This window comes from Mobula birostris, chromosome 22, assembly GCF_030028105.1.
Source record: "Mobula birostris isolate sMobBir1 chromosome 22, sMobBir1.hap1, whole genome shotgun sequence".
Taxonomy (NCBI): Eukaryota; Metazoa; Chordata; class Chondrichthyes; order Myliobatiformes; family Myliobatidae; genus Mobula; species Mobula birostris.
Window position 1 is genome coordinate 22,949,906 of NC_092391.1, and position 12,425 is coordinate 22,962,330.

At 39.5% G+C, this 12,425-nt stretch overlaps 1 protein-coding gene across 5 annotated transcripts in view; it reads left to right on the plus strand.

Annotated features, from left to right (window-relative positions):
- The window catches only part of col27a1b (collagen, type XXVII, alpha 1b), a 487,157-nt gene that overhangs the window by 223,346 nt on the left and 251,386 nt on the right, over window positions 1-12,425 (plus strand). For 4 of the 5 annotated variants that reach the window (XR_011882827.1, XM_072240297.1, XM_072240300.1 and 1 more), the window contains exons 15-17: window positions 774-827; window positions 2,839-2,883; window positions 10,337-10,390. Coding sequence is in view for 4 of the 5 variants with exons in the window: in XM_072240297.1 (XP_072096398.1) it covers window positions 774-827; window positions 2,839-2,883; window positions 10,337-10,390 (153 nt within the window). In the remaining variant the exon portion in view is untranslated. The remainder of the gene's footprint in view (window positions 1-773; window positions 828-2,838; window positions 2,884-10,336; window positions 10,391-12,425) is intronic. The other variant, XM_072240299.1, reaches the window with a different exon arrangement.

Consider the following 12,425-nt stretch of genomic DNA (forward strand, 5'->3'; position numbering starts at 1 on the left):
AAGAAGAATTGTACCCATGGCCACAAAGAAAGTTCTGGTGATATTGCTGGGCTTGTTGAGTATTTCCAGCATTTATTCTTCATGTTTGAATTGCTTAGATGCAAACTAAAAATTTTTATACAAAATAATCTATCCCACATCTTCAGTGTTGTAGTATTGTAAGCAGTGTTGTAAGCAGTGGAAACAATTCTTTAATGTTTATATACTCAGATGTATTTCTAAATTAACCACAAAACAACCACAGATTTAACTTGTGCTAACAGTTAACAAGTTGAAGAGCCTCAAATGGATTTTTTTATTTTTAGAAGTTCTATATAAATGCATATAATTGGTGATATTATAGGTGGTATCAACGTGCAGGAGTTTATTGTGTGACTGATGTTAGTAGTTTTTAAGTATTATGTTGTGAATTGTATTAATTCTGCTCCCAGAAGGTGGAAGTGTATAGTGCAAATGTTCAAAATTTGGCCAATAGTTAACAATTGGTTTATTCTCTAGACACTTGCAAGATAATTCCTCAAAGCTGTCATAAGTAAGAAATGGGAACGCTCTGTGCCAACAGTAACTGGAAGCAAAGTTTTGCAATATGCTGTCAAAAAAAGCTTGGAGTTGTATCTGATCTGGAAATGCTTGACAATTATCATGTATGTAGGACTAGCATGTTTCAGCTGAACTGAGGACCCGATAATTCTTGTGATTTCTTTTCATTAACTGTTTTATTTGCCAGTGAACATCGCAACAAACCATTGATTTGTCTTTCCTGTTTTTCACAGGGTGATATGGGGAGAATTGGGAAAATGGGCAGGCCTGGACGACCTGGACCAAAGGTGAGATGGTTGCATCAACACTCATTTTGTTAATTGATTTTTCTCTCTGCAGCTTACTTCAATCCTGTAAAGTAGTCTCCAACACCGAGCACCCCCCAACCTGCCCCACCATTACCAGGCAGTGATGCAGCCAGTTAGAATGCTCTTCGCAGTACATCTGAAGAAATTTTCAAGTGATATTTTATTATGGTCAAGTTATTTGTCATAAACAATAGACTGAGTATACATATAGTATATCATATTTTATACAGTTCAAAGCCTGTATAGTAGTTAATATATATGATAATTGTATGAAAGTGACATGCAGTGCAACATTGACTTCAGTGAAATAGATTCCAATTTTAGAACATTGTCATGATTGCAGCGTGTTCAGTGTTATTAGGGATGAATTTCAAGGTATACATATCTAAAACACCACTTTACTTTGGATACTCCTCATATTAGTATAAAATTGTGAAATTTATTAATGTGTACCTCTCTTAGAAGCAAGTAGCATCTCTCAAATGAATATCCATAAAATTTCAGTGCATACGGTATATATTGTGTGGATGTTTACTTGTATAGCAAGGGGCCAAATATAAACTGCAATATATTACCATGTTAAAAACACTCTACATCAAACGCCTGAGAAATTCACGAGTATTTTCTTATTGCATTCTAATTTTCAGACTCAGATACCAATTAAATTTAGTTTGGTAGAAGTATGGCAAGGGGTGAATATCTGCTGCTCAATTAAATAAGTATTTCTGTGAGATTTCTCATTTTGCCTTTGTATTTGCTTCAAGTACTCTTTCTTCATTTTTACCGAAGTTCAATTTACTTTATGACCTATGAAAAAGTAATGAAAAATTGCAGAGAAAATTATATTTGGTGTTCAATGTGTGAAGTACTGCTTCCATAAACAATGATGGAAGTGGACTTATTTTGACTGGGTACAACGCCATCACTGAGACCATTTATTCCCATTGAATATCATCTGATTCATTTACTGCTGAATCCTTCATTCATGACTTTCTCACTCCTTTCTCATTATTTAAACATATTCCTCTCCAGCCTGATATCTTCCATTCTGCCTAAAATTGAGTGATTTCCAAAATTTGCTTACTTGGCCTAATTCACACTAATTCCCATTCATCTGGCCTCTCTTTACTTGCTGACATACAGTGGCATCTTATTAAAAGACATATCAGTTTTAATAGTTTACATCCTCTCCCTCCCAAGCCTTTCTCTGTAATCTCTTCTAGCATTACAATCCTGTTTCTACGTGCTTCTAGCCTCTTAAAAATCACTGTGCCTTCAACTGCCAGTTCCCTGAGCTCTGGAACTTGCTCCTTAAATTCGTCCCCCTGTTGAGGTTGAGCTCAGTTACCCATTGAAGCATTCTTCTATGAACGTTCTTTTGTGACTTGGGCAGATTTTAATTACGTGTTCTTCTGCTTTTGAGGTGTTTCACAAAATAAAAAAGTGCTTGGTTAATACAAGTTGGTGTTACATAGTAACTAACATCTGCATGCTGCTCTGTAAGTGATAGATAAATGATGTTGGGCCTAAGTCACTGTGAAACCTTTCTGTGATATTTTCATGAAAGATCGAGTATACATAGAGTGAACTTTTCCACCATTTGGGCTAAAAATCATTCACTGAAGTTGAAGTTAAAAGTTCAAAATGTTATCGTCAAAGTACATATACGGCGCTGTATACAACCCTGAGATTAATTTTTCTGTGGGCATACTCAGCAAATCAATAGAATAGTAACTATAACGGAATCAATGGAAGATCAACTAGGGTGCAAATGCAAATATAAATAAATAGCAATAAATAACGAGAACATGAAATAATGTGTCCTTGAAGTGAGATATTTAGTTGTGGGAACATCTCAATGGTGTGAGCTATGACATTCTACCAATGAATTCAATCCAGTTTAGTTTTTTTTAAATGTATGTTAATAATTTATACTTCAAGAATATGACATCCATGTGCTGTTTTCTAAGTTTTTTGCTTATCTTCCTAGGGGCTGATGGGAAACCCTGGAGAACCAGGATTGAAAGGTGATAAGGTGATCTGAATACTCCCTTATTGCACTGATGAAATATTAATGCATCCTTCCAACACAAGTTTAATATTCCCTATTGCATAATAATTCCAAAGCATAGTATTGAATTCTCTCTGTTGCTAAACTGTATTGATGTATGCGCTGATTTAAAAATAACATTTTCCGCCTTGTATCTATCTAATATTGAGTTTTTCTTTAGCAATGAGTTTATTTCCCCCTAATTTTGCCTTTAATTCTTTTTTAATTTTAGTTTCGTAATAATTTGCAAAACAACGTCTAATGTTCCATTATTGCACTGCAGTGGAGTTTGTTGTATTTATCACAGTTGTATAAGCCCTATTTTCTATTAACCTAAGGAAACAGAGAAGCAGATTGCTGTTGCTATTTTATGGGAAGAGAGGGGTATGGGGGAACAGCAGGGACATGGTATTGAATTCTGATGATCAGGCATGATCACATAGAACAGCAGAGCAGGTTACTCCGGTTCCTATCACAAACAAGGGAAAATCTTCAGATGCTGGAAGTCCAAGCAATGCACACAAAGTGCTGGAGGAGCTCAACAGGCCAGGCAGCAGATATGGAAAAGAGTACAGTCAACCTTTTGGGCTGAGGCCCTTCAGCAGGACTGGAGGAAAACAGATGCAGAGTAGAGTTAAAATGTGGGGCTTCGCCGAGCATCTCCCAGTGGCCACCCATTTTAATTCCACTTCCCATTCCCATTCCGATATGTCAGTCCATGGCCTCCTCTAAAGTTGTGATGAGGCCACACTCAGGTTGGAGGTACATCTCATATTCCATCTGGGTAGCCTCCAACCTGATGGCATGAATGTCGATTTCGACTTCCAGTAATGCCTCCCCACCTTCACCATTCCCCATCCCCTTTTCCCTCTCTTACCTTATCTCCTTGCCTGCCCATCACCTCCCTCTGCTGCTCCACCCCCTTTTCTTTCTTCCATGGCCTTCTGTCCTCTCCTATCAAACTCCCCATTCTCCAGTCCTGTATCTCTTTCACCAATCAACTTCCCAGCTCTTTACTTCACCCCTCCCAGTTTCACCTATCACCTTATGTTTCTCCCTCCCCTGCCCCCACCTTTTAACTCTACTCCTCTTCTTTTTTTTCCCTCCAGTCCTGATGAAGGCTCTCGGCCTGAATTTAGACCGTACTCTTTTCCAAAGATGCTCCCTGGTCTGTTAGGTTACTCTAGCATTTTGTGTGTGTTAACTCCTGTTCCTATTCTATTTTCAGTGCTTTCTTGTTTGAAAGAAGATGAAAACCAGAAGCTCTAAATCATATTTTAAATACCCCTTTTCTCTCTTTTTGGAAATATTGATGCACGTCTAAGTTTGGAAACTTAATTCATAGGAATTATGGGGAAAAATCTTTAGCTAATGTCTGTAGCCCAGCATGTTCACCTATCAAAATGTTGTGCTGACTTCAAATTTACTAATTCACCCATCAAATATTATGAATACTACTGAAGTATTCTTGCTGTAAGAAACTAATGTATGTTGTGGCCTGGTATTCTCTGAAGATATATGTTGACCTGGTTAATCACAGCTGGTTTTCAGCATTGATCTTCATTCTCATGTATTGGTTTTTCAATATGATTGCTCAGAATATTTTATATGTGGCATGTTTTCAGAATAACAAAATACCACCATAATAATTCCTTTTTGGGAAAAGCAGTAATGCTACTATTTTTATAGAAAGAAGCCGGGCAATTCAATCCTGACACATTGCAACCCCTCAGGCTTATATATAAATAGCTAAACATCATATTTAACCACCATTGTGTAATGAACTAGGTTTGCGTGTTAAAAGTTTATTTTGATTTTATGACTTGGGGGGGAAACATTCTTTCTCGTTATTCTACATGTACAGGAGTTGATAGTCTTTCACGGAAAACATTTTTTTTATAAATGTTTTGTGCGCTAAAAACATTTTTGTAGATAGACAGATACTTTATTGAACTCAAAGAAAATTACAGTGTCTCTGTAACATTACAAGTGCACAGATATACAAACATACAAATATTAGAAGAGAAATAAGAAAAAAATAAAAAATAAGTTATCTCAAGCAGTCTAACAGAAGGGGGTCATCACTTCCCCACCTGTAGGTTGACTCATTACAGAGTCTAACGTCCGTGGGTAAGAATGACCTCATATAGCACTCTTTGGAGCAGTGCATTGACTTAGTCTATTACTAAAAGTGCTCCTCTGTTCAGCCAAGGTGGCTCACAGAGGGTGAGAAAATTTGTCCAGAATTGCCAGGATTTTCCGTAGGGTCCTTTGTTAGACCACAACCCCCAGTGTGTCCAGTTTGATTCCTGTAACAGAGCCAGCCTTTCTAATCAGTTTATTGAGGCTGTTGGCATCACCCGTGTTCATGTCATTGCCCCAGAACACCACTACATAGAAGATTGTACTGGTGACAACAGACTGGTAGAACATGTGAAGGAGAAGCCTACATACTCCAAAGGACCTCAGTCTCCTCAGGAAGTAGAGGTGTTTCTGGCCCTTCTTGTACACAGCCTCTGTGTTGGTGCTCCACTCAAGTCTGTCATCCAGGTGCACCCCCCGGTACTTGTATATCCTCACCACACCCACGTCCTCACCATCAATAGTAACAGGGAGCAGTGTAGGCTTAGTCTTCCTAAAGTCCATCACCACCTCCTTTGTGTTACTGATGTTGAGCTGCAGATGATTCAGCTTGAACAGTTTAACAAAGTCCTCCGCCAGGGCCCTATATTCATCCTCCCGTCCTCCCTTTATACACCCAACTATTACTCAGTCATCAGAGAGTTTCTGCCAATGACATGACTGAGTGACTCATTGTTGTTACTAGTCCGAGGTACACAGGGTAAACAGGAAGGGAGACAATATAGTCCCCTGTGGGGCATCAGCACAGCTTATAGCCACGTCTGACACACAGCTCTGAAGCAGCACAAACTGTGGTCTGCCAGTCAGGTCGTCCATTATCCAGGATACAATGGAAGTGCCAACCTGCACTGAACAGAGCTTATCCCCCAGCGATGAGGGCTGCATGGTATTGAAGGCACTTGAGAAATCAAGCAACATAATCCTCACAGTGCTGCCCTGTTTATCCAAATGGGAGTAGGCTCTGCTGTACATTTTGTAAATTGCTGTTAAATCCTCATATCAGATCAATAAGACAATGAAAGATTGATTAAGGAGTATAATGACATCATAAGGACTGTGCTATTTGTCTCAGCAATCTATATATAATTATTTTCTAGCTTGGCCAAAATAAGTATATTCTCACACATTCTTGGCCATGCAGTTACATATCCTTTGTTTAAAAGAAGTTCCAGGAAGATAATATTCAGTCATTTGCTTATGGAGTTTCTTTGAGTGGTCCCAAAATTAATAATCTGCATTTAACATAATTGTTTTACATTTATTATATTAAAAGTCCAACTAAATAATGTGTGTAGTTTCAAGAAATCTTTGATTTCTATCTAACATGAAATAAATAAGTTAAACATTGATTGTTAAATGTCAACATTCAGGTAGATTTTTACTAATCTCCATCACTATTAAAAATCTTATTATCGTTTTGACTGCTAGACTAAACTACAAAAGATGTCTGTTAATGTAACTACTCAACTGGGATAGAAATTATATTTTTCAGTCTTTTATTATATTTTGTATTTCAATAATCTAAATGTTTTGAGAAGTTAAAAATATGCGGTAGATTTGATTTTCATTTTACCTGCAAAATGTTAGCGATGAGCCATCTATTATGGTGACCACCCCATCTAAGTTTCACTGAAAGTCCAGTGGCTTCTAAACTGGGTTTTATTCCAAAGCAGCAAGTTCAAGATCTATTTGCTTCCACTGTTTTAATTTAGATAGTTTTTTTAAAATGGAATGTGTACATTTGGCTTAGCTTTACTGCAGTGGTTTAAACAATTTTAGCAGTGGTGAAATAACATTGAAATCAACTCATAAACAATCAATTCTTACCTTTAAGAGGCAATATGAAAGAAGTTCTTGAGAGAAAGAGTACTGTTCTGGAGCTGAGACCAGATGCTCAACTGGATATTTTTTCCTCACAAATATCAATTTGATCTGGGTTGTTTTCCATTAATCTGAAAATTTTATTGGATTTGTGACAACATTCACTCATGCAGAATGGATAATGTCATTCCCTGTGCAAGCTTCTGTTGGCAAATTAGAGCACCCATCGACTACATGGTGCTGGGGAATCCTGACATAGGACAATCCCAGGATAACATGATGTTACCAGCAATGTGTCAAACTGGGAAATAAATGAATTCCTTCCTTTAGTCCTGGCAACATTCCCCCCACCACTTCATTTTGTGATTTTTTTCCCTCCCCCCTCTCCTTCTCTCACCTACCTGTGGATGTAAACCCACTGCTGGTCCTTATCTACTGTAAATTCCACATCTCCTAATGTACTTCCAATCCCTGATTCCACTCCCATCCATAACCCTGTGTGCTGATGTTCCTTCCAACACGTCTCCTAATTTCCTCTCCCCCTACCACCACCAAGAACAGACCAGTCTCCTCATCTCTCAGTATTCTTCTCTGATGCCCCAACCCAATCTCCAAGTCACTGCAGAGGCTCAGCAGAAGCTGTTGCTATTATCTCACAAGCTTCCCTCTGAAAATATTGCCAAGCATATCTAAATTGAGCTGCATGAAATTTTAATATGAGGGCTACAAAATGAAATATGTCATTGCCTCCCCATTTTAAGAATGCACTACAATTTCTAGGCAAGAGCTTCTTGCTTGTTAGCTGCATTGACCTGCCTGCAGTGTTACCTCTACGCGATAACTGCCAAGTTATCATTTGAAAATCTTTAAGATCTGTACTCAAAGTAAAATGGACAAGTTCGTTTCAACTCAAATATGCCGAAAAATCTTGGATGTGGGTACTTGCGTTAAAAAAGTGCTTGTTTTTGTTAGAGAACCAGGGCTTTTTGAAATATTCATGAAAGGGTAAACAGAAAGGACTCTTTGATCTCTGAAAGTTATAGACGTCAAAAGAGCCACTTGGTTTCACTCATGTCTTATTATAAAGATCAATTAGACTTGGCAGCATTCTTCATCCTTCAGCCTGAAAAAAACCCAGGGTAATCATGAATTAGAGATGTTTCATCATCCAATGAACAGACAGGCTCTTCGACCCACCACATACACACTGCCCATTACATCTACACAAATCTGTAGCCTTCTAAGTTTGGCAAGAGGAGTTGTTGTCTAGATGCGTGTTGTGAAAATATCTGCCTTCGCCACTCTTGAGGTAGTTCACTCCGAGCTCCAGCTTTCTTCCTTTGTGTGAAAGAATCTTCCTCTCAGATCTCCCCTGAATCCTCTACTACTCACTTTAAACCTATTGCCTCATGTCTTGGACCACCCTCACTATGAGAAAAAGACTATTGCTTATCTATACCCATCATAACTTTATATTCCTCTATAACATCGATTCCCAACCTTCTTTATGCCATGGACCAATACCTTTAAGCAAGGGGTCCACAGACCCCAGGTTGGAAATCCTGTCCTATAAAAGGTCATCTCTCTATCTCCTTTGATCCAGGGAAAACAAATCTGGGCCATCTAGTTTCTCTTTATAACTATTGTTCTTATCCAGACACCATCCTGTTGAATTGCCTCTGTACCCCCACCAGTGCAAGAATACTTTCATTTCTCTTTCTTCTCCATTCCTGAGCTGCAATCACAAGTCTTGAGTTCATTGGTACCAAGTGAGATTTATTGATTGGCCGTTTCATAATTTTGAGGGCTTTACGTGAATGAATTGGTAAGCGAATAATAGTGGATCAATATAAAAAGATAGTAAAGGCATCCGATCGTCTTGCGGGCCCATGGATCTGCGCCTGGAAAGTCTTCACTCTCCAGGGCGCAGGCCTGGGCAAGGTTGTATGGAAGACCAGCAGTTGCCCATGCTGCAAGTCTCCCCTGTCCACGACACCAATGTTGTCCAAGGGAAGGGCATTAGGACCCATACAGCTTGGTACCAGTGTCGTCGCAGAGCAATGTGTGATTAAGTGCCTTGCTCAAGGATACAACACATGTTGCCTCGGCTGGGACTCGAACTCACGACCTTCAGGTCTCTAGTCCAATGCCTTAACCACTTGACCACATAAAAAGATACATGACAGGTTACTTCATCTTATTAGCAGAAGGATTGGTGAAAGGAAAACAACTAAAATACTATTCACAGCAACACGCACAAAAGTGCTGGAGGAACTCAGCAGGTCAGGCAGCATCTATGGAAATGAATAGATAGTCAGCATTTTGGGCCGAGACTCTTTAGTCCTGAAGAAAGGTCTCAGCACCAAACCATGACTATTGTGTTCTGCCCAGATTTTGTGTGTGTTCATTTGGCTTTCCGTCATCTGCCGTCTTGCTCGTGTGTGTAATATATCATTTATGCTGGAAATCTGTGGAAATTAAAAACACAGAATACTGAAGGGTCAGGCAGCATCTGTGGAGAAAGAAAAATAATTAATGTTTTCAGTCAGTGACCTTTAATCAGAATTGAGAAATACTTGAGGTAAGATAAGAATCAAAGAATAATGAAAACAACAGGAAAGATCTGTGATACGGGAAATAGCAACAGTTGAAGACCAAGAGGAAGAAATGTCACAAAACAATGGGGGGAGTGGTGTGGAATGAGAATTGAAAGATGGGAGTGAATGTGGAACTTCCATCTTGGTGAACTGTATACAGAAGGATCTGGTCCACCTGGTCAAAAAATAAACTTACATTGAGCTCCAATGGAAATTTTTTTCCTATTCCATTTTTCCAGTGATGCCAGCTTCCTCACCAGCATTTTTACATGGTTTCCTTGTTCCTGTGTCAAGGAATTTCTGGCATCCTAGTCAACCATATCCATTCCATTTTCTACATGTTGTTACTTTCCATCTCAAAACAACAAAAGGGCTTCTTCTCTGTTCACTGTCAATCTACCAGAGATTTCTTTCAGTGAATACTCATTGCTATTTTTATCATCTCTAGCATTCTGCTGCTACCAATCCTCTTCCGTACAAAGATGCTGTCAAACTTGCTTAGAATTTGCAGCATTGTTCGCACTTCTTCCCATTTCTGTGTTTGCTATATTTTGCTTCAGTTCAATGCTTTGCAGTTGTGCATTGTCTGTAGTGATAAAGCTGCAACTAACTTTGTTGTTGTTAATGTACATTGTTCATGTTATGAATGATGGTAGAGCAATGGTAGAATGATGGAGAAATGTCCACAACTAAATCCAGAATAACGAAACAATATTGTAATATGTTTGCTTGTAAGCTATGTTTAGAATGACACTCAAATGGTTTGACATCCATTACATTAAGATTTATGAGGCAATGTGACAGATTTATTGTGTGCTTCAGTGTTTAGGCAAGGTAGCAATGATCTAACAGTATGTTGTCTTGTACTGTGAGTCTAGGGTGACGAGGGCATTCCAGGAATACCAGGAGAACCGGGTTTCCCTGGTGATAAGGTAAGTTAGACAATGGTTTGATAATGAGTTTCAACTTGATTAATTCGACCTATTTATTCCCCAGTTTATATCTCGGGTTTAAACAGCAATCACTGGTATTAATAAAACCTCTTTTTCAGTCTTTCCTATTTCTATCCTTTCCTTGCAAGTAAACTGTAGTGCCTTTTTTATGCCAGAGTTATTTATCAAGGATGCATGAAAAATGACTAGAGTTTATTTCTGAATTTATTTCCTTCATAAATTAGTCATGGCCTTGATAAATGAACCAAATTGCCAAGATAAGAGTCTGTACTGTTCTGAATTCTGTTAGATTTAAATCTTTGAAATCTGAATCACAATATAAAATACATCTATTTTTTAAAAGTGTTTAAAGTGTTGTTGGTGCAAGATTTGCAGACAGAAATACCTGGTTTACCTGACACAATGAGAACAGTGCTGCTCATCCCTCAGAAGCAATGAAGTGTCAGGGTGACAGTCAGGCAATGTTACACAACAGGCTGAATATTGGTTCTTACTTATACCATCACTCTACACCATCACTCCACACCATCACTCCGCACCATCACTCCGCACCATCACTCCGCATCACCACTCCGCATCACCACTCCGCATCACCACTCCGCATCACCACTCCACACCATCACTCCACACCATCACTCCACACCATCACTCCACATCACCACTCCACATCATCACTCCACACCACACCATCACTCCACACCATCACTCCATATCACCACTCTACACCACCTTTCCATACCATCTTTCCACAGCACCGCTCTGTACCATCACGTCACACAATCACTCCACACCATCACTCCACACCATCACTCTATATCGCCACTACCCCACCTTCCATACCATCTTTCCACACCACCATTCCACACCATCACTCCAGACCATCACTCCATACCATCACTCCACACCATCACTCCACACCATCACTCCACACCATCACTCCACACCACCACTCCACACCACCACTCCACACCAGCACTCCACACCATCACTCCATAAGATCACTCCATATCACCACTCTACACCACCTTCCATACCATCTTTCCACACCACCATTCCACACCATCTCTCCAGACCATCATTCCACACCATCTTTCCACACCACCACTCTATACCACCATTCCACACCATCACTCCATACCATCACTCCACACCATCACTCCACACCACCTTTCCATACCATCTTTCCACACCACCACTCCGTACCCTCACGCCACACGATCACTCTATACCACCATTCCAACCATCACTCCATATCACCAGGAATTTCAAAATATACAAAAATACCAGCAGCTGAGTTTTGAATCTGCTAAGATACATAGATTTTGAATTTGTGCAGCGTTGTAAAGTATGTGCCACCAAATTAGGAGTTTGTGTCATATTTCAGCTGAGCCCTTTGCCTGTTTAACACAGTTGAGCAATGTCAGGAGCTCCCCAGTTCCATCTACACTTTCTAAGTGTGGGGTAAGAGAGTGCTGGTGATGACAGTGGGCTCGTCACTAGCGTAGCCACATTTATTTCCCAGCCGCAGTCGCCATGAAACGTTAGAGGTGATTCTCTCCTTTGAACCGTTGAAGGGTCCGTAGTGACAGTCATGTTAGGTAACTAATCAGTATCAAAAGAGGAACAATAAAAATATCCAAACCAATATGATAAATAACCTAGAGGGAGAACTGGGTTGGTCTTACAACATTGCTGTTCATGTGCTTCATGGTGGTTCTTGTTACAAGAGAAGGAGCTGTTTTCAAAACACTTGACTGAGGTGCTGCACTCATCCTCGGGATTAACAGTGGGAGGAATGATACTAAGTCCAGTGTCAGATCACAAAACCATACAGATAAGGACTAAGTATTCTTTGTATCTTTGCAAATGGAGGGAAGACTTTGAGGGTTCAAAAACGGAGTCTGTCATTGTAGAGTAACATTTCAGGCAACACTGTTGCATAGCAGTTAGCTTTACAGTACGAGTGACCTGGGTTCAATTCCCACTGCTGGCTAGAAGGAATTTGTATGTTCTC